The 22,939-nt window shown below is 39.8% G+C and overlaps 1 protein-coding gene across 2 annotated transcripts in view; it reads right to left on the bottom strand.

The window, feature by feature from the left end:
* nbas (NBAS subunit of NRZ tethering complex) overlaps positions 1-22,939 on the bottom strand; it is a 182,729-nt gene that overhangs the window by 34,771 nt on the left and 125,019 nt on the right. Inside the window, exons 47-50 of one of the 2 annotated variants that reach the window (XR_015125006.1) lie at positions 20,739-20,941; positions 16,829-16,918; positions 15,548-16,149; positions 14,840-14,972 (exon numbers count right to left, since the gene is read on the bottom strand). Coding sequence is in view for 1 of the 2 variants with exons in the window: in XM_086263811.1 (XP_086119937.1) it covers positions 14,789-14,972; positions 16,829-16,918; positions 20,739-20,941 (477 nt within the window). In the remaining variant the exon portion in view is untranslated. Of the gene's footprint in view, positions 1-14,788; positions 14,973-15,547; positions 16,150-16,828; positions 16,919-20,738; positions 20,942-22,939 lie in introns of those variants that run through there. The other variant, XM_086263811.1, reaches the window with a different exon arrangement.

Raw genomic sequence — 22,939 nt, 5'->3', positions numbered from 1 at the left:
CTTTGTTGGTTTATGTTAAGAAGACAGAAAAGTACTCATTTTTGCACTAGTTTGTAAATTGTTGATATTTTATATTATTGTTATAGTAAAAATATAAAGTGTTATAAATAGAACTCCATAAAGCCCATAATCACAGTTCTTCAACCTACAAAGTCAGTATTCAATAATAACATCATTATACTGTTCATAGATTTAACCCCATTAATTTTTTTGGTAGTTGCTCAATTTCTGACAGCATTCTGATGGAATTTTTAAATTTAAAACCGGGAACTGACATAAAGCAAGATTTTAAGGAAAAAAAAAAAAAGAAGCCAAATCAGGCTTTATTTGACTTGAGCATATGTGTATGAGCACGTGTGTATGTTTGGGGTGATTATGTTGGTGGAAAGTCCACTGACTGCCAAGCTTCAATTAATGCTAAAAATCTATTTAGGGACAACAGTAGTTGTAGAGTGCCAGATAAATAGAATTACTGCAACTGTGTGAAATGAGCATTTGATCTTGCAGCCTTTGAAATGGTTTCTTCAAAGATGGGGAAGCAGGTCTGCAACCATTCGCAGTCAGATCCCATCTTCACAGCAGCACTTGGTGAACCAAGACGGCAATAAGGTGACAATAAAATGGCAATACGCTGCTGTTAGTCTGCTATAAGTTTGCAATTGAATGGGGTCAAGTTGGCCATTACATACAGTCTTGTTTGTGATAATTATCTGTCATAAAAGATAAATCGGCAAGCCCAGCAAGAGTTCACCCAGAACCTCACAGAAATTGAGGAATTCCTCCACAAGCAGTGACGCAGCTGCTGTAAGACAGCTTATCTGCAAAAAGATCTTGCTTTTATAGCCAGAAGCATGGCAGATTAGTTGTGCTCATCAATCCAGAGTGACTCAGACTGATTGCAACAGGTTGGGAATCTGCCTTCTTATAAATTAGGCAGGAATTATTTGCAGACTGTCTGGGAGCGGTTGCAGTCAGTCCAAGTTGGACAACGATTGCTCCTAGACAAGTTGCCTCCCATCAAATTACTCATTACTCCATTAAAACAAATTCCCAGGACCCTACAAACTTATTTATGACCCTACGTTTTCTTCTTTTAGTTCAAAACTGATTGTGGGCATAACGATGTTGCAGTCTGTAGATACCTTTTGTAGCTTCACATAAAAGAAAGAAAGGTATGATCACATGGTCAGTAAACATAGGGAAATAAGGGGCCTGCTTAACATTTGACAAAAATCTACTGCACATGGTTTTTTTTAACCAAAGTGTTCATAGGCTGAGGTTTAATTATGGTAAATGGTAAATGGCCTGTATTTATATAGCGCTTTACTAGTCCCTAAGGACCCCAAAGCGCTTTACATATCCAGTCATCCACCCATTCACACACACATTCACACACTGGTGATGGCAAGCTACATTGTAGCCACAGCCACCCTGGGGCGCACTGACAGAGGCGAGGCTGCCGGACACTGGCGCCACCGGGCCCTCTGACCACCACCAGTAGGCAACGGGTGAAGTGTCTTGCCCAAGGACACAACGACCGAGACTGTCCAAGCGGGGGCTCGAACCGGCAACCTTCCAATTACAAGGCGAACGCCCAACTCTTGAGCCACGATCGCCCCCTAAATTATTGATTTAACAGAGCAACCCTTGGAGTAATTGCTTACTTGCTGGAGGTTTGAGGGGACAACCAGAGTTCTGAAAACAGTCTTCATATCTACATTTCCTTTTGACAGCTCTCCGAAAATGAAAAGGCTGCAATATTCAACAGCTGTTGACCACCTCCACTAAATTATCGTCTACTTCTGCAGTCATTCCTTTTCACATTCGGTGAAACAGAGCGACTACTTAATGCAGTAAAAGGCTTTTATATATATTACCTGCAGACTAAACGGATTACAGTCAAGACAGGAACCTACTGCAGTCGTATCAGATACAGCTCTGATGACAGTGATTGATGATTAATGCTTACATTTTCAACATGCACTAGTTTTTTTTTTTTTATTAATTAATCAAATCATGGCTTCAAAAAAAATAAAATCTCAGTTGTCCGTAAATGTAGAAGACAAACAGCTCCATCACTCACAATCAGCAAGGGGGAAGTCTGACAAATAACTCCTAGACTCAACAATCAGTGCTGCTGGTCAAGCTCTGAGTGGTTTTTTTAAAGTTTCTTTAAAGTTTAATAATTACCATTTAAACTCTCAACATCAATAACTTTCATCAGAGGTTCATTTTAGAAAAACAGCACAGTCACAGCTCTGCCTCTGTCTGCCTTAACAAAACACCCTATGGCTAGAATCTATAATGAACAACACTGACTACAGTGTAAACAATTGTGGATAATATGTGCTATATAACACAATCATGCACAGCCCATATATAAATTTAAGTTAGTGCTGTCAGCGTTAATCTTCTTAAAATGACATTAATGCAGTAACTGCATTAAATCTCGGTTAGCGAGTTACTGCGGATCGCCACGTGGGTGGGGCTGGACGACGCTAACACGTTAAGAGCTAACTGCACTAATGCGTTGACGCCGTGCAGCCGCACGCACGCTGACAGCACTAACTTAAATATAATGTTACATCACTAAATATAAAAAAATAATATATAGAGTATTTAGATAGGCATATATAATAGAAACTTCAAATTCACTGTTAACTGGTAAATAACTAATGCCACAAATACTTGAAAACTGAGGCACAGCATTGCTTGAGCTAAACGACCCAAGGATATCAGGTAAAATGTGAATCTCTGTATGCCTTCAGTCTGTTTTTCCCCATTGTTCATACTGCACAATCAAAGCAAAACGGTTGGCTAACTGGATGATGACTTACTGCCTACATTAAGTTGAACTATGAATGAATCAAAACACAATAATCATCGATAACTTTATCATAATTAAGAAAACTAAAATCCATTTTTGCTAATAGATAACACAAAACCCTACACACTATACAAACTGTCATGCCAGTCATGGTAACTGAGAGGAGCCTTGTGACGGTCATTGTTGGTAGCATTGAAGATAAAAACTGTTTGGTAGTCCTCCCTCCAGTTGTAAAAACAAACACCAAAATATAGGGATGGGTACCGGTGTGGCACCGGTTCTGACATAAACGGTAGTAACCAGACCGAAAAGCAGCGCACATTTCGGTGCTTTATTTCGGTGCTTTTTTTTCCTGAGCTGTGATACACTTCTAGCCAATCATTTTACGTTTCCGAGGATAGTAGGCGGGTCCAGGTACATACGTTTTTTTAGAGCAGAGCTACAGATTAAAAATGCCCAAGGCGAAGCGGTCAAAAGCCTGGCTGTACTTCACAGCAAAATATGCAAACTCAGCAGCCTGCAACAAGTGCTTTAAGCTGATACTGTGATACTGTCAAAGGAGGTAACACCTCGAATCCGATGAAACACCTGGCGACGCATAGCGGGTTTTTTTAAAAGCCCAGAAATGCGCCGTATTTGATAGTTTGCTGCGAGACCTCACACCGAGCACATCTACTGCGGGTGGGTTGCCTGTTATCGGACCCGGAGTTAGCAACATCCCCCAAAAACACGAAGAGGAGAGTCCTGGCCCCTAGCCCTGCCAGTGTAGCAGAAATGATGAGGATGATGATGCAGCAGCAGCCGTTCTTTTCTGCGTGAGTAGCTTAATGTTGTTCGTGTGTAATTTACGTTGAGTAGGCTAACCACGTTATTACATTAATGCATGTAAGGTGAACTAGCAAACATCATCATAGCTACATGCGGCTGTCTTCTTGTTTGATGGCAGATACTCCCTTCACCCTGGCCAAAAAGGCTAAAATGACCAAAGAAAAAGTGGGAAACAGTTAAACATGAGAGGTTTTGGACAAAGTTTGTGTTTTTTCCATTGTTTAAGCACTGCTTCCAGCCAAGAGTGATACCATATATGCCCCATAGCTGCAGAAAAGGCTAACATTGTTATCTTTTTACAAAAAACCAGCTGACCATGAGAGGTTTTTGGACCAATTTTGTGTTCTCCATTCTTTAAGCACCGGTTTGAGCACCGTTTGAGCACCGGCACCGTTTCAAAAGTACCGGTTTGGCACCGGTATCGGATAAAACCTAAACGATACCCATCCCTACCAAAATATCATCCTCATGGTGGAAAGATGTAAGTAATAAGGACACTGATATTTCAAGACAGCGCTCATTCATACCGTCAGTGCAACTTTAAATAAAAACTCCATTTATGCTGCAGTTATTAGATCACACCACACGCATGCAGACCAGCACCACATGACACCATCCCTTTATTCCTCACAAGTTCCCTCCTTGCAACTGAGTGACTGGTGGAAGTATATAGTTAACAAATCATCACCTGCCGGTGTGACACTGTGGTCGACGGGTTAATGATGAGTGCTGTCCATCACTGTCCGTCTTGGCAGCTCTCTCCCACACTCATCACATCTTACTTCAATCACGACGACGAGCACTCTCAATTCCCCCTTTCTATCAAACGAGCAGCATGAAGGGGGATAGCATTTTTTTTATAAATACCTGGGCATCTAATTGCGTCAATATGTAATATGTTGGGTGGTTGTCTATGTAAAGTAAATGACAACCACCCAAACCAATTTCTGGTCCAGGAAACTGTTTTGCGGAAGTTTTGCGGTAAGGACTGTCATGACCAGTTGCTCCAAATTAAGTGAGCAACCAACTTTATTCATAAAGCACTTTAAAAGCAGCAACCACTGACCAAAGTGCTGAACATAGGAATAAAAATAATACAATTACAACAAAAAATAAAAGCATCAATAAATTACAAGACACAATTTGTCTTTCCACTAGCCCTCCAGTTTTGTTCACCTCCTTACTTTAGTGTTCCTGCTCAAAATTGACCGGTCTGTTTTAACAGCTCTTAAATTAGCATAACAAACATTTTTCACCACCAAATTCAGTTCAGTGGGTCATTTGCGTGGGTTGTTGACTGAACGACCCCACAGGGGCGCACCACAGATGTAACAAGGTTGATTAAAACACTCAAAAGTCAATGAAAGACGTGATCATCGCTTTTATATGTTCATGTGCATAGTGTGGAGGATATTATAAGGCCTTGAGGCAATCAGATGTAAAACACGGTATTTATGAGTGTTTTAAGTTGTAAATTGGTCAGATTAAACACGAACATGACAGGAAGGCTAGTTAATCTCAAAAGCTATACATATACACATTTCTGAACCAGATTTTATTGTTTCTTAAAAAAAAACAAAAAAAACCCCCACAAAAAACCCCATACTTTGCCTCCTCTTCCTTACTTCCGCTGATAAAGTAACAAGTTTTTGTGACTATTAAATTAAAGTTCCATTATTTACAATATCCCCATAGGTTAGACTGCACTAATTTGTTCAAGTTCATCTCCACCCTTAAGTGTGCAGTTAATGTACTTTGCTGTTGGGTAATACTTGAGAATGTTGCTTTTTGACCTTTGTTTCAAAAAAAATTAACCTTTTTCATATTTCTAGACTTAATTTCAAATTGTAATTCATGATGACATTTTAAAATTTAAAACGATATGATAAGGTCATGCATATGATTGCAATTGCCATGCACCGATTAATCAAAAATGGTTACTAACAAAAATGTGCATGGTAAACTCTTTTTTTGAAATACTCTGCATCACAAGCAACACTACACCTGACAGCCTCGTTCAGCTAATGTGACCCATGAGTCTGCTTCTCTTCAAAATCAAATTCAAGTCACAGATGCTCCGTTTCTTCCTAAATTTACACGGGCTATTAGTGAAACACTGTGTGAACCTTTGCCCCCATCAACAAAGCTACCTGATAATCTTCTCTATGACTTGGCAATTATCTCAGTCCTTGACCTGAGAGGCAAGAAGAAGAAAAAAAAGTGAAGGGAGAGAACACGGGATGTGGGCATGTCAGTGTATCGGACTGGGAGTGCCAGCGGAGCCATGGGATGCAGAGATCTCGTTGTCTGGCCTTTACTGAGAGCGCTCTGAATGAGCTCATCAATATTCATTGACCTGCTCTGGCTAATGTCCCCAGCGACGAGCAAAATAAAGTTACAGAGGTCGCACACTTCACAAGAGGGGAGAAAGCGGGCTGGGAAGAGTGAGGCAGAAAATGAGCGATGCAGAGGAAGTGAGCGGAGTTGATAAGAGGGGGCAGGTTTAGGGGGAGAAAAAAAAAAAGAGGGAGAGAGAGCGCAAAGAGAAGCAAACACCAAAAGGGCAAAGCCTCGAGGCCTGTAGGGGTTTCAGGAGTTTATTACGAGTTGAAAGTGAGACGCATAAAACATGCAGGGGAAACATAAGTGCAGGGGAAACATAAGTGCAGAGATAAAGACACACAGGCCTGTGGAGAAAAAACAAAAACCCACACAAATACCCTTGTGTATGCATGACATGACAAGTTGAGTGCAATGACAAACAAATACAGCTTTTCTAACCTCTCCCTCTATTCGTTTTGCATTTTCTGTGCACTAACTTAGTAGACCCACGTTGCATAACATGACACCTGGGTGTACATAATGGCGCACGCCTCAAGAGAGGAAGAAGAGTAAGATAAGAGACCGGAGGGGGGAGAGCTCAGAAGACAAAACACAGAAGAGGAGTGGCTAGAAAGCAAGAGTAGATCGGTGTTAGAAGGAGAGAACAAGCTTGTCGCTTAAAACCATCTCGACACACAGCGGCGCACGGTAACATATTAAAACCAGTGTTACAACTGCTCATTCTCCTTAATCATGCATGCGCACATAGCTCGATGAATATTCGAGGTGTGAGGAAGATAGCGTAACTTAAGATGGGAATTTGCTTAAATTATTTATGTGTAAAATTTCGTTTAAACAAAAATTCAAAGGTAGATGTGAGCTGAAGACTGCGTTTACCTGGCGCTACGAAGCAGCAAAGAACATGCCAAAAAAGATAACATCGCAAGAGTCCCTTCCCCTTCATCTCAGTTTTCACCGTCTCTCTCCCTCTTTCTCATCTGGCACCGCGCTGCCCACTCCTATAACTTCAGCTGTCCTCGGGCTCTTTTCTTCTTATTTTTCCTCCTGTCTGTCTCCCTCTGCACATCCCTTCTTTTCTTGTTTATTTTATTGCTCTGCCTCCTCTCTGGTGTTTAGGGTCTTTTTTTTCTTCTTTCCAAGTCATCAGTGATCCCACCAAGATGACAAAGCACTGTGCTCATCTCTCCTTGCTCCAAGTTAAAAACAGAGCATAAATAAAGTTTTCAAAAAAAGAGAGAGAGCCCAAGGGGGATAGATAAAAGCTGCCAAAACAAGTGGAATTATAGCTGGGGCTTTGCCATCACGACAATGACCCCTGATCTGTTGCATTAGGCTGTGGCCATAAGATAGCTTTCTCAACCCCATCACATTTATTATTTATCTACTTGGAAAGAGACTCTGCTCGCTCTTTGTTCTTGTAAAACCCTCTTCCCACAGTACAGGCTCATTCGCTTTCATCAGACAAATCTTTCCCAGCTTCCCTGTCCGGCTTCTCCTCTTCACATGTTCCCCACCGCGGCAACACGCTGTCATTTTTATAAAATTATTTTTTTATTTATTATTTTTTGCACACAATTCCTTGTTGTGCCTGTTAATAATCAACAACACCATTGTTCTGTCAACCAGAAACAATCCCACTTGTGTTCCTGTTTGTATTCCTGTCATATCAAACAAAGACTGTAGTTCCAACAAAATAGTATGCCATCCTTCAACGTCTTTCATGTCAAGCAAAGGCTTATCTTAGCACTCGGGTGTTGCATACTTCAAACGGTTGCCTTAATATTTAAATATACAGCAGCTGTGATGGGGGTGTTTTATGATATGGCGGGAGGGCAGATGCACTTAGGTGTGAGCAAACATATATGTTTGTCCATGTGTTGGCAAACCCATATGCACTTGTAACAACACTTAAAACACACTGAGGTCTTAAGCCCTTTTCAAATATTGTGCCTGTCATGTTTACATATGCATGAAAGCCCACAAACAGATGTATTCTATAATTTTCTGCTTAATTGGTGCATAAAAATGGAAATTCTATCAACGAAACAAAAGCAAAGACTGATAAAGAGACTGCGGGAAACAAGAATCAGGAGTGTGTTTAGATATAACTTTCTGCTATCAAGACAGGCCATGAAAAAGAACGGACAAAGAGGAAATAATTGGATACTGCAGAAAGTGAATATAAAGAATAAAATGTGTTTTTATGATTGACCTGAATAATTATATACTTTGGGAATATGTTTGGCCGACTAACCCATAATTTCAACCTTATCAAATATGAATAAAAAATAATCAATGAATTGCAAGTGGGGAAAAGGACATGACATTTTGAAATGTGAAATGGGGAAAAAAAAGGAAGGAGAAGAAGACCCGCCTTCGGGAAAAGTCAGACAGGCTAGGTTGGATTTAATGTGTGAGGTCGGGAGGGGGTGTAGCTACAGAGAAGCTTATGGCAGAGCACATTCTGCTCACCTCACTTCATCCATATTATTATATAGATGACACACTGCTTGGTCCAAACAGCATCAAAGCAGTGTTTCACGGCAAATGATCCATGACATTGACGGAGACACGTCGCATCAATCTGTGATCACTGCTTATTCACCCACACAGACATGCATGTGATTTTCCTTCACATTTACAGTGAAAAGCTATATGAAGGCTTTAATGCAGAGAGCCACCTTCTTTCACTGCACTTGAGTGTGTGTAGGTGTGTGTGTGGCCATTATTGCTAGCACTGCCATGGGATTTGGAATACTAATTAACATCGCCACAATACGAAATCAAGGCAGTAGCAGAGATGGCAGCTACGTCAACAAGCACAGTGTACACAAAGTACAGTGTGCACCTACGCAGAATAAGCGCACACACCTACACTTACACGCATATTTGCTTTCCGACGTTTCCTGATTGTCTTTGAAATGTCATAAAGAAATAACCTTAAGTACACGGCTGTTAGTGACAAAAAGGCCAAATGGACAATATACACAAAGGCCCATCAAAGAGGCAAAACAGACCCTCACATCTTGACAGTGTTGACATTTGAATGCCCTGCTCTTATGACTAATCATTCGAAATTAAGTCACAAAATCTATGCCTGACTTCACCTCTTACAGTCTCTATGCCTCTTCTCCTGTATCAACCCCCTCCCATTTCACCCCCACCCTGCACTGCCTAAATGTCAGCATTACAATTGGGCACATTAATATCTTCCTTTTTAGACGTCTTCTGGCTACATAGTATGTTGGAATGCTAAGGAGGATGTGTCGGGAAGCTAAGCGAAACGCTGTTGCCTTTTTCTCATTCAACATGATCTGAAACTTTCACTCCTTTCTCTTTTCATATCTTTTATCCATCATTATCCCTCTCTCCTTTCTCTCCCCTCTTTCTGATGTATCATCTCTGGGTCTTTATGAAGCAGCGGCTGTGAATCATGCACTGGCCTTTCCACTGACACAGCCCAACTTGACCCAGTCTGGTCACCACCGAACAAAACAGCATCCATCATAATAGCACACGTCTGCCTCTATCATGAGTTGGCACACCGGAATGCATGGGCGCCTGTGTGGCTGTGTGACATAAAAATGACAACGTAACCAGCTGAAGACAAAAATATTACAGGCACTGTACTCAGTAAATCAAGTTAGGATATGTGAGGAAAGTAAGATGTCTACTGTTCACTGACGCCTCATCAGAAATGGACTCAGTGGAAGGGTGGCTGTCAAGAAGCTATTCTTGGGGAATAGTGGCAATATTACATATAGATTACATATACATATATATATACACACACACACACACACACACACACACACACACACACACACACACACACACACACACACACACACACACACACACACACACACACAGTGGGGCAAAAAAGTATTTAGTCAGCCACCGATTGTGCAAGTTCCCCCACTTAAAATGATGACAGAGGTCAGTAATTTGCACCAGAGGTACACTTCAACTGTGAGAGACAGAATGTGAAAAAAAAATCCATGAATTCACATGGTAGGATTTGTAAAGAATTTATTCGTAAATTAGGGTGGAAAATAAGTATTTGGTCACCTCAAACAAGGAAAATCTCTGGCTCTCACAGACCTGTAACGTCTTCTGTAAGAAGCTTTTCTGTCCCCCACTCGTTACCTGTATGAATGGCACCTGTTTGAACTCATCATCTGTATAAAAGACACCTGTCCACAGCCTCAAACAGTCAGACTCCAAACTCCGCCATGGCCAAGACCAAAGAGCTTTCGAAGGACACCAGGAAAAGTATTGTAGACCTGCACCAGACTGGGAAGAGTGAATCTACAATAGGCAAGCAGCTTGGTGTGAAAAAATCAACTGTGGGAGCAATCATCAGAAAATGGAAGACATACAAGACCACTGATAATCTCCCTCGATCTGGGGCTCCACGCAAGATCTCATCCCGTGGGGTCAAAATGATCATGAGAACGGTGAGCAAAGATCCCAGAACCACACGGGGGGACCTGGTGAATGACCTGCAGAGAGCTGGGACCAAAGTAACAAAGGTCACCATCAGTAACACACTACAACGGCAGGGAATCAAATCCCGCAGTGCCAGACGTGTTCCGCTGCTGAAGCCAGTGCATGTCCAGGCCCGTCTGAAGTTTGCCAGAGAGCACATGGATGATACAGCAGAGGATTGGGAGAATGTCATGTGGTCAGATGAAACCAAAGTAGAACTTTTTGGTATAAACTCAACTGGTCGTGTTTGGAGGAAGAAGAATACTGAGTTGCATCCCAAGAACACCATACCTACTGTGAAGCATGGGGGTGGAAACATCATGCTTTAACATTACAGAAAATGTTAAAGTCCTAACATTAGCTGAACTCAACTAAAAACAGAGAAACAGTGAAAGCTTTTGCTACTAACTCATTAAGCCTAACGAAAAGAAAAATAAACCTACAACAAAGTGGCATCTGAATTGGCATGTGCTTGTAATGCAAGTACAAAATCCACAATTTTGTTGTACATGTATAATGATAATAAAGAGCTATTATATTCTATCCTATTCCAAAGTTTTAGATGCATCAGCTGATTCAGGAGCAGCTTGCCAGAGAAAGCCTCTGTCTAAGGTTAATGGCACCTTGCACTCTTAAAACGTATATCAGGAAACTAGATACTTGCAATGTTAATTACTATACTTTAAAAGAGCAAAAAACATGTACTTTCAACCACACATCGCCCCTGCAATTCTGTTGTTATCATGATCACCGATATCCTCCAGCTGGTTATGCTTGCTGCCTAGCTCTAAGTTGGCTAATACATCATATCAGTGTTTCTACTGGTTGTCTGAAAGGCACTAAAAAAAGTATAGTTCTTAAGGCAACCATCCCAGTGGACAGCTGCCTTCAACAAGTCCCTTTGACTGTATGGTCTTTAAGTAACTACTGTCCGCATATAGTATATACTGGACAAGCTCTGACCTATTAGCACAATTTAGAACAGTAACTAAAATTTTGCAGTTTATAAATTAAAAAACTTCCAACATGCCAAAATAATGTGCGATTCATGTCTTTGTAAACATCTACTTTCAGAGCGAGAAGCGGTTAATCAATTTGACTAAATTCAACAAAATCCCGCTTCTAGTATCTTCTAAAGCTCGCTGATTAGCATATTATATCTCATTTGTTTAATCTGTGGTTTTGTTTATTCATTTTACCTTCAGGCAAAGCCTGGCTCTCTGATTTAGAGTCTTCATGCTGAAAGCCTGGAAGCTGTCTACAACCAAAGGAATTGCATTGTGAGCTGGTATTAATGACTGAAATTAAGTTTCTTTCAGCTTGTCCCTTCCACCAAAAGGTTAGCAGTCAGTTTGACAGGACTGATGATCCACAATACAATTATAATGCATAACAGCAGACCAACAATAACCTTTCATTATCATTCGTATCCATGACTTTATCATCTTTGCTCCAAAACCTCATTAACATACATTTTGATATATTTTAAATCGATTTTTTTAATGTTTATTTTACTACTATCCATACATGATCCAGAAATGGCACAGTTGTTCTGGGCCAAAACTCATGAAAAGCCACTTAGGAAATGTGGAATTCTGAAATTCTTTTAGGAAAACATGGATCCTGTGTCCTCCAGACTAAAGTAGAGGGGGAACATCTGGATTCGTATCATTGCTTAGTTTAAAAGCCTGCATTTCTGATGGTGTGTGAGTGTATTAGTACCTATAGAGGTGGGAGCTTACACATCTGAAAGGCATCATCAGTGCTCAAAAAGAACGGTGACGAAATGGCCTGCCTGCACTCTAAACCTTCCACCAACTGAAAACATTTGGAGCAGCATGAAATGATAAATTTGAGAAGACGACCCAGGACTGTTGAGGAGCTAGAAATCTATATCAGCCAAGAATTGGGCAGCATTGTTTACAGGCTGTTTGTAAAGCAGAGGTAGATACAATTTTTTTATGTTCTACTGTGAAAAATACGGATAGAGCAATACCAAGTTATAGCAAGAAGAAGAAGGAACAAGAGTAGCTCGAGAAATACCAACCGCAAAAGCGCTCCCAGGGCTCGAGCTTGAAGGACAAACAAAGACTGTGTGTGTGTGTGTGTGTGAGAGACAGACTGTGCTTTGATCACTGAAAACAGTGTCATCCAGATATCTTTGTCAGAACAGCAAACACACAGAAGCTGAAAAGGAAGCATTACAGAAACATACTAGTGCTTTCAGTTCAATTCAAACTGTGGCTCGAGACCGTGGTTGTCATGGAAATCACAGCAGGCAACCCTTTTGCATGTCTATCTGAGTAATATGTGCATATGACACAGGAGGGCTGGGTATATACTAGTACGTATTATAGATGTGGCATTTTTCTATGAATATGTAGTCTGTGGGATGCTTTTAAGAAGGAGCTGCGCTGATTAGTTATGGAACCAGGGAGGAGAGGGGGAACATTACCAACTTCTTTCCTTCCTTCTTCCTCCCCTGTCACCTTTGTCAGAATCTGACTTTTTTTTTAATTTCTTCTAAGCGAGCACCACTTCTCCCCTTTTCCTACACTTTTTCTCCCTTTCAGGCTGTAAGCCAGCATGATAAGGTCAGAGTGGGCCACAACAAAGTCTCCGGCGTGGCCTTGGGGCAGCTTCCTGCTGTCAGTGCCAGCTCCGCTTACGGGTGGTACCGGCCTAGCCAACATGATTAATGTGCAACTGCTTCCAGTCGAGCAGCTGACACAATGAAAAGTTGCTACAATTATTAAGGCAAAATGTAATAAATAAAAGAGTGAGTGCGCGTTGTTGTGCATGCGTTTGGACGAGAGTGTCAGTACAGATGTGAAAACACAAAAAGCATTTTCAACAGTCAAAAATCTTGAATAATCAACGTTAAAACAGACATTTGGCTACAAGAACCCCACTCTCACACTTAAAGGCCTTTTGGCTGCCTTAGGGAGAGATGAGAGAAAGTGGCACTTCATCTGAAACGAGTCTGGTTCTTACAACGTGACTTCTTTTAAAAGATTAATTAACAGATCCCTTGCATGTACGCTCTGTTAAGTGTGTGTGTGTGTGTGTGTGTGTGTGTGTGTGTGTGTGTGTGTGTGTGTGTATATATTTCATCAGAACCTGCCAAATGTTAGGAGTTCGCCTAATTAGTTAAAGAGTCCGGGCCCACACACCTGTCTACCTGCGCTGACAATGGCCCAAGGCTGCCTGCATACATTTACACACTAATTATCCAGCTTGGGCCATTAATTAGTCAGTCAAATAACTTAGTGACTAGCCAGTCAGCTGTCTGCTATACCAGGGAGGGAGGAGGGGAGAGCCACAGCCACACACATACATACATACATATGTTACATACTACTGCAAATATGCAAATGACACATACGGATTAGTAATACTCACATATATTTATGCAGTTATTTCAAATCTAAACATTTATCCCTTAGTATGATTTTTAACACCTGGTTGTAGGAGCTTGTGCAAAACCCACTGTGGGTTACAAGCTTCAGACTCATAGTTTTTATCTCTAATTACATCTAAGAACTTGTTTCCACACATTCAAAGTTAAGTAGATTCCACTGACATGTGTTCATGTTGTCAAGAAACTGAGGCACTTTTCCTACACTGACATCTTTTAGAATGGAGCTACTTTATTTTACACTAAATGTGACATCCCGTTTTGTTTTTGTTTGTTTTTTTTTTAAAAAAGAGAGAAAACAAAGTTGTGTCAAATGCAATTAAAAATATAATTTAATGATTTGCAAAATGCAAAATGTTGTCTAGCAGAGCATTGCTGAAATGAGCAAGACAGTTTTCTGGACGACAGTGTATTGCTCCAAAACTTGGATATGAAGCTGTGCAAGTTATCCATGCCATGTGCCCACTGAAAACGACTCCCTGTGGTCTTTAGGTTGGAGACTGTGGATTTTTCCAACTGTCTGAGTCCATCATAAACGAGAATAATCCCAAAGATGTTATATTCAAGTTTTTTTGTATGATCACAACCATTTAATACTATTTTTTGATGGTGCTATTAAAATTAACACATTCGTTTTTGTATGTCTTCACACTAATTATTCTCTTCTCTTTCCATTTTCCTTTTTATCTTCTCTGCTTCTATTTTCTTTTGTACAAGCATGGACAACAGGAAATTCAGACCTCTCTACCCATCTGTAGATAGTTTTCCATGTGCTTCTGTAGAGCACTTTGTTTTTCAAGTAAAGTATATTTCTCACTTTGTTAGCATGAGGGTTAAATCTTCATAACTTCAAACACGTGTGAGAGCATCAGTAACATTACCTCTCTGTCCCTGAGAACAGCCTGAGTCCTGTAAAGCAGCAGAAGACGAACGTCACTGTCTCCGAGGCTGAAGTTACTCTCCAGAATTTGCAGCACGTCGATGCGAGGCCGAACGGGCAGAGATGCGTCACCGCAGAATGGACGCAGCCAAGCCAGGAGGTCATCTGAAGTGACGGTACTGTCACTGCAGAAGGATTTGAGAGGGAGGTTGACAGCAGGCAAAGTGAGGTACAGATAAAGAGACAGAGATTGAGAGACAAGGTGTAGAGTTCACACTAAGATGTCTAAATGTTACCAAGTAGTTTACTTGTTTCATTCAAGAAACAAGAAATTGCCTGTTAGACAGTTTGCACAAAGATTTGAGGACGTTAAACTGAGCTGTAGGAAACTGAGTATGTTATTCTGTTGGTTTTTTTTACAAACTAAATGATTCAACTATAGCTACAGTTACGTTGTGTCAAAGTTGTCAAATTTACATAAATCTTCGATCGCTAGCAATGTGACTCTGAAGTCCTATATCTGTGTAAGTTTTCTCCCCAACAAACACAACAATGTCGACGAAATGTTTTGCACCGTCAAAGACACCTGCGGTAGCACCCAAAAGGCAGAGGACGATGCTAACCGTCGCACAAAAAGTTGGACTTCTGGACATGCTAAAGGAAGATAGAAGTTACCGTATTTTTCGGACCATAAGGCACGTCGCATTATGAAGCACATTAAGCGAAACAAAACAGTCAGATACGTCAAATTTTACTCAACTCATTCTTCTTGCTTCCCCTACTTCCGTACCATTGATTCATTAATGTTGAATTCTCTCGCAGCTGCTCTATTCCCATGTTTTGGACCTGAAAACAGGGTTTGATCTTTGGTTTCATTCTATAATACCGACTTATTTTTCTACGAAGGTTTGAACTTTGAGGGTCTTTAAACAAGAGAGAAAAGTGTGAAAATGTTCATACCTGTCTGAGAAAAATGTATAAAGTGTATAGTGAGGGGTTTTACAGCCTTAAAACATCTATAATAATTGTAAAAAAATAAAGTTGACTACTTCGCAGATTTCACCTATCACATGTAATGAAATGCGCTATATAAATAAAATTACCATTACTACTGAGATGACTTAACAGTAAAATGGGAAATTTTAACAATATATCTCAATTCTTCCACTTTACATGATGTAAACGCTTGTGTAGTAATAAGGACATTTTCAAAACAATTAAGAACTTTATCATTAATTAAGAAAAACAGCAAATGTCTGTGAATTCAAAGGTTCCTCCAATGGTGTAGTGGTTAACACTTTTGCTTGGCAAGCGGAGGTTTCCAGCCGGAAATTCACTTTGGGTTTGGGTCAGGAAGGGAATCTGGGAAAAAAAGAGTTTGCTATAGTGGGTAGCTCCATATGTTTATCTTTGGTTATTACATTGAATAGAATACCAACAATAAAAACAAATAGTTTAGGTTATCTGTTACGTACTCTAGCATGTAACCGGCTATATGTTATGTCTTTGTCAGTAAGAAGTTAAAAGTCTACTATTTATGCCATTCTTCTTTGAAATTTCACATTTTCCAAAGTAATGCAGTGGGCATGACTGCACTATAATGCATTAATTTAAGGTTCTTTTGTCACAGATCCCTTGTTTTCATGTGCCTTGTTTGTCTTTTTGTCATGAAAAAGCTGACCAGGGTGCAATAGATGCTGTCAAAATGTTTTCGTCGTCAAAAAGAGCTACAAGACAGGCTGCCAGGTGCCTTTTGTCAGTTTATTTTCATTTATTTATCAGATATTTAACTGATATTTAACACTCAGCAGGTGTTAATTTCAGCCCTTGAATAGAACTGAAAAGATGCAGAGTGCAAAGAGAGGGTGACAAAAGCTGAAGAAAATCTTTAAGGCTTAGTTGATTTACATAAAACTCAAAATACAAGCGATTAAGTGCTGTGACATTGGCTGTGTGAGGACAGTTTAGTTTAGGGACTACAAAGGAAATCAGAGAATGGGTCACTGTAAGTATGTTGTATGAGATGACAGATGTAACCTACCCACTCTGCACACTGTTGTGCACAGCAGTCACCATGGCCTCCAGGACCCTGAGGGGTTGTGGGTAATTTGTCAGGGCGCATGGGTCTCCACTGAAAAACAAACCACATCACCACGATCATCTTACATAATCAGCTAATTAAGATAAGATTTTCAAATTAGCACAATGTCAAGGGACAGCAACTTAAAAAAAAAAAAATCAAAGGCTTCCTTCTCAGGGACGGTGTTAGTTAAAAATGTGTCTGGCGGCAATTAAATGTTTGAAGGTAGTGAACCTTTGTTAAATTAACAATCATAAAATTATTTCAAGTCTTACAGACAAGATGAAACAGAAAAAAAAAACATTAATAGCCATCTCCAATGTGACAAGCTCATCGAGCCCGGTGGAAATTTACAAGAACACGTTAATTTTAATAATTTAAAGATGATAAAAAGAGGCGTAATGAGATGAGGTTTAAATCCACATAATAGTAGGTAAGCTTAAGAAGGTACATCATTAGTGCATTTGTAGAGTGGCTCTGGGTGCTGCTGTATGTGTGTGTGTGCACCATATGTTCACAGGCCATTTTTCACAACGAAAGAAAGAAACAAAGGGGGAGGGAAAAAAGGTGATTTCCCCCGACTCACTTCCACTTTTCTGCTGGAATTGTATCCATACACATACACAAATAAACGTATGCCCCGGCCAATACATATAACTGCCTACACAATATACACACACACACGCGCGCGCGCTTTATACGCACACAACATACAGATGATCTGGGCAAGAAGTGGAAAGATGACGCAGCATTTTCTTTATTGGGTTTCACTACTTACATTTTGAATTTAAACACACACAAACAAAGCAGTTATGACAGATACAAAAGACGGCTATTAGTGTGAGGCTCAGGGATGCCTGCTGTACCAGACTCAAGGCTTTGAGAGAGCCAAAAACAAGACCGCCTCATTCATAACTGCCAAACACAATGCTTCAAGAAAGCCCCGAAACTACGGAAACGCACGCTCGCAGCCACACGCAGTCGACGCATAAAGGGATATTCATAATGTAAGAACACGGAGTGACATGTTCAAGGTAAAGAAAACCCCCAGAGAATAAATAGGACTCTGTGTGCAGTCTTGCACCTGACACACACACCCAGACTCTGTGTGTGTGTGTGTGTGTGTATGGGAGCAGAGTGAGATCTGGAGGGGAACAGCTGTATCAGGCTGCATTAATTATAAAAAAGATAATGAATCAGAGAAAAGGGAAGAACATGTGCACGCAATAAAGTGTGTATGTGTGTGTGTTCATTAGGGATAATGACCTCCAAGTCTATACAAATACAAATGTGTGTGTGAGTGCCTGTGCGTGTGTGTGTGTCTGCAGATTCAGGTGCCATTTATCTGAAGCATGCACCATTGAGCAGCTATAAAAAAAGCTGGAAATGAGGCAGGATTATAATCACAGCGGGTGATACTCATTTATCAAGCCAATCAGATGGCCTGATGATATCTGGTTTTGTCAGTAAAACCCTGCTCGCTGGTCTGCCTGTCTGAGCAAAAAGCAAAATCATTTAAAAAATCATCTTCCAGTATGTTAAATCAAAACAACTCTCTATAATGGGTTTTAGCTCACTTCTTCTCAAGAAACTAAGTAACAAACATATACATGTATTCGTTGGATGTTATACAATGTTATACAAAGTGTTTACCGCGGCCCTTACATCTAGCACATCTGCAGACACATCTTGGTGAATCATCTCTGCCTTCCTTTTGAATTCTGGGAGCAGGAAAACACCAATAAAAGACTGTGAGCCCAACTCCCACAGGCAGCTACTGCAGATTCAGTTCAACACTTCAGGCATTTGTTTTGACAGTGTTCTTCCCACCAACATGCTCAGCCCAAAGTGGACAGATATATATACAGTATATTTTCAGATAACAACCAACAAAGATCAGGTCGTAGGTGGTGTCAGCAGGTGGCGCACAGTATGTTCAAAAGCCTGCTTTTGAGCTGAATGTAGACACTTCGCTTTGTCTGGATAGTTATAAAAATACATTAATTTTTCCATACAATCTGCACTGACAGATAATGAAAGGGTTACGTGTAGATGATAATGTTGTTTGGCAAGGCGCAACAGCGAATGTGAAAAAAAGATTAAATTAGCACAAAAGGGAGCCACACGTAGCAACCTGACATCTTAAATTTTCCTATTCCTTTATTCTGCTTGTCACAGCTGGTGGTATGTTTGATAGCACACAGCACACAAGATTACTGTACAACTGTAATTTTTCAACACTGTCCTAATATTAACAATTTTCTGAACAACTTGGGACTAACAGGGGGTCTAGCATTGTGCAACACAAGCTATGATTTACAGCCACAAAAATAATCACTAGCTTCAGACATCAGGCGGAGAATTAAGATATTTTTTTGACTTGAATTGAAGCTTGAGATGTATACATTGTTTATTTATTTTTGCTATTTTAGCTAGGCTGCAGTAAAGAATTTGATTGCAGTAAGAGGTGTGTAGCGGTTTGATCTCTTTGTACAGGTTTCTGTATGTGATCCTTTTGGCTCTCGGAGGAGGCGGACACACTTTTTCTCCTCTCCCTTATCTTCCCTGCTTAGTTCTACTCTCTCACAGTCTGTTTCTAAAACCTAAAGAGAATTATGGATTTGATCAACTGGTCTCTGAATGCTATTGACACCCTTTTCTCAAAAAAAAAAAAAAAAAAAAATCCACACACACACTTATATATAGTGGAGAAATGGTCACAATTGGCAGCCAATGCAGCCAACTGTGGATGCTGGTGCTTCTAAACCCCTGCCTTTGAAGGTCTTAGCACTCTCTGCATTTATAAAGAGACTACAGAATGAGCTCCCTTACAGCATGGTAAAAGTGAAATGGCAGAGTGCAGTCCAGAGCATTCAGCTGAAGGCAACTTTTCAGGTTTTTTATGTGTGTGTGTTTTTTCTACTGAAAAAGAGCTTTAGCTAAAAATGTTTTAAGAGGAGAACCAGAGTTACCAACGTTTGGATGTCTTGAGATGGAGAATCTCTGAAAGCTGTGGTTTTGTATTTTTTTTTTTATGAATCCCAGATTACAGATTACCTCATGATTACAGTTTCATAGCTCATCCACCTTTTGGGAAAAAAGTGAGTAGCGCTTTATATTACAGTTCCATAAAAACAGTAATATTTATGTGTTAATAGAGTTAATAATTAAGATTATTACATTGTTACATTATTATTACATTATTACACCAACTGCCAAAACCTCTGCTTTTACTGAGGCGCTCACAAATTTGATCAGCATCACCTGACTGCTATTTACCATCCTAACTTCTCTGAAAACAGTAAAGATGTACTTAATATTTCACAGGACTGCTTAGAGTCCTGTGAAAGCTTCCTTCCTTCACATGACTGTAGGCTGAAATAAAAAAAAAAATCAAACCAGAAAAAAAAAAAAAAAAGATTATTACATTGTTGCACTAGTCATTTTGCCTCATTGGTCCTTTTAAATGTCTACATTACTACCATTTGTGGTCTCTTATTACATTAGTAATAACAAGCTGCTACTTGGTTGTTAATTTGGTAATTGCATATTGCATTTACTTAGTTAATGCCTCTTTATTAACAAATTGCTTATCAAACATTAATCCATTATTAACATGTTATTACCAAGCCATTACAGAAAGTGCTGTTTTTCTCAAAATTATGCATATTTCAAGATTCAAGATTCTCTGTCATTGTGCATGTTGGGGCATTGTTGGGAAGTTACTAAAAGAAGATTAACTAACATTTGGCAGTGCATATCTTTGCAAACTATCTCAGTATGTACATAGGTATTGTCAGCACTTGACACCTCAGAGTTTTTTTGCATATACTGTAGAACATCAAGAACCTTGACATCGAAAATAAAATACCTGAGTGCAGCGACTACTCTCTCCACAGCATCGTGAAGGACACTTTTGAGAGACAGGTCTAAGGATCCAACAGTGACGCGCAGAAGCTCTCCAATCTGCTCCAGGGGCTGTCCATCAGTTGCCATAGTGACTGCTAACTCGCAGACTTTTGACCTCTCAGAACGGGACAAATCGTAAAGTTGACTGTAGGCCCGCAGCTGCTCCTAGAACAGGAACAAAACATGGAAAAAAGTAGCGAAACACAATGATGTTAAAAATAATGATTAAAGACTGAGGTAGTAGACTTAATCTCAACGTACAAGATCACAGTCTTTTTAGGGGCCATAAAATATTAAGACATTAGAGACAAACTAATATTAATGAGATGACAGAAAGAGTTCTTAAGGGGAGAAAAGGCACTGTGAAAAAAGTGCACAAAATTGTCAGAGATCAAGGACACGTGTGTCGTAGGGAGTACAAAATGTATTTAGTTAGGTTCACAATCATAACCTCTTTTGAAAAACAGAATGTAATAATTTGCAAATTTAAAGCTGTGCAGAGTGCATTGATGACCCATCCAGGAGGTTACAAAAGAACCCAGAACAACTGCAGCCCTAACTTACATTAGTTAAGGTCAGAGTTCATGACTCTTCAATAAGAAAGAGACTGGGCAAAAACGCATCCATGGGAGAATTTCAAGACGAAAACTACTGCTGACCGAAAAGAACAGAAAGGCTCGTCTCACAATTACCAAAGAAAAACACATCTATATGAAAATATTCTGTGGACTGATGAGTGGGAGGTTTGAGTCCCGTTACATCTAAAAGTAATACAGCAATTCATTAAAAAAAAAAAAAAAAAAAAAAAAATCAACCCACCAGTCCAACATGGTGGCGATAGTGTTGCCAAGGGTGGCGCAACCACTTATTAGGTTTAGGAGTTAATTATTTTTTTCACATACAGTAGGCCAAAGTAGGTTTGGATAACCTTTTTCCTTAATAAATGAAAAATTTAAAACTGCATTTTGCATTTAATCAGGTATCTGAGTCTAATATTAAAGCTTAAGTGTGACAAATATGCAAATAAACTAAGACATCAGAAAGAGGACAAATGCTTTTCCTGGCACTGTACATTACCATTTACTCTTCTGTGTCACATGCAGACATTTTCAATGTGTGAGTGTCATTATCAGGCTTTTGGCTCTATTAATGCATGGTCACATGCCTCTGGTTATTACATTTTACACCCCTATCTGACTTTTCAGCTAAACGCTACAAGCACAAATGCCAGAGGATAAGGCTGACAAGGTCTTTGGAGTTGCCAGAAGCTAAAGGTTATTTAATTGCTGATACTTTCCTCCTTTCACACATGGTGTCCAATACGGCACTGTACTAGCAGTTAGTAAGTGCACCTAATATAAAAAAAAACATGCTTCATGAGTTTCAGCATATTGTTTTTACTACTACTTTAATGACCAAATAAATAACTCCTTCAGAATAAGTTTTGAAAAATAATGCACTTCTAAAGATATCCATATTTTAATTAGTTGTAAGAAAAACATGAACTTAAACACCTCGCTCCAGTTCTCAAAGTATATGCATGAAAGGATTCAGTAATTACTCTATCCCATCTTGATTTGTTTCATTAATCATTGTTGAACCATGGCCACTTTTCACTAATCATTCTATAAACCTTTTTTTTTTTTTTTACATGGCAATGCTGTCATGTTCCCCAGGGAACCTTCCAACATTCAGTCTAATCACAAACCCTTCAGTGCCTGTTGCAGCTGCAGTAGAATTGAGCTCAAGCCATTGAAAGACCCTCCTCCTAAACTAAGGTCGCTTTTTGATACAACCTCTCAGCAGGAAGCTACATTCAGACAGTTCAGTCGCAGTATCAGGAAATGTAATGTCTGCTTTCTGTGTCTTGTGTGTCTTTTCCAAATCCACCATTAAAATACCACTTGGAAATCGTCCAAATCTATAAGCTATTTTAACAGTGAAGGTGTTTGGCACATGTTTAAACAGATTCAACAAGGTGCTGGAAACACTCCTCAGAGATTCTGGCTCACATCGACATGACAGCATCACATATTTTCTGCAGATATGTCAGCTGCACATCAATAATGTGAATCTCCTATTCTATCATGCCCCAAAGGATTGAAATATGGTGTGAACTGCAATCTGGTGTGCATCTGAAATGAACTTATTGTCATGTTCAAG

This window comes from Aulonocara sp. 'chitande type north' Nkhata Bay, linkage group LG15, assembly GCF_057382095.1.
Source record: "Aulonocara sp. 'chitande type north' Nkhata Bay isolate Kocher_YH1m ecotype deep benthic linkage group LG15, A_spYH_male_GT1.1, whole genome shotgun sequence".
In the NCBI taxonomy this organism is placed as follows: domain Eukaryota; kingdom Metazoa; phylum Chordata; class Actinopteri; order Cichliformes; family Cichlidae; genus Aulonocara; species Aulonocara sp. 'chitande type north' Nkhata Bay.
Note: the sequence above shows the minus strand (reverse complement) of the source record. Positions and strands in the feature narration are given on the sequence as shown.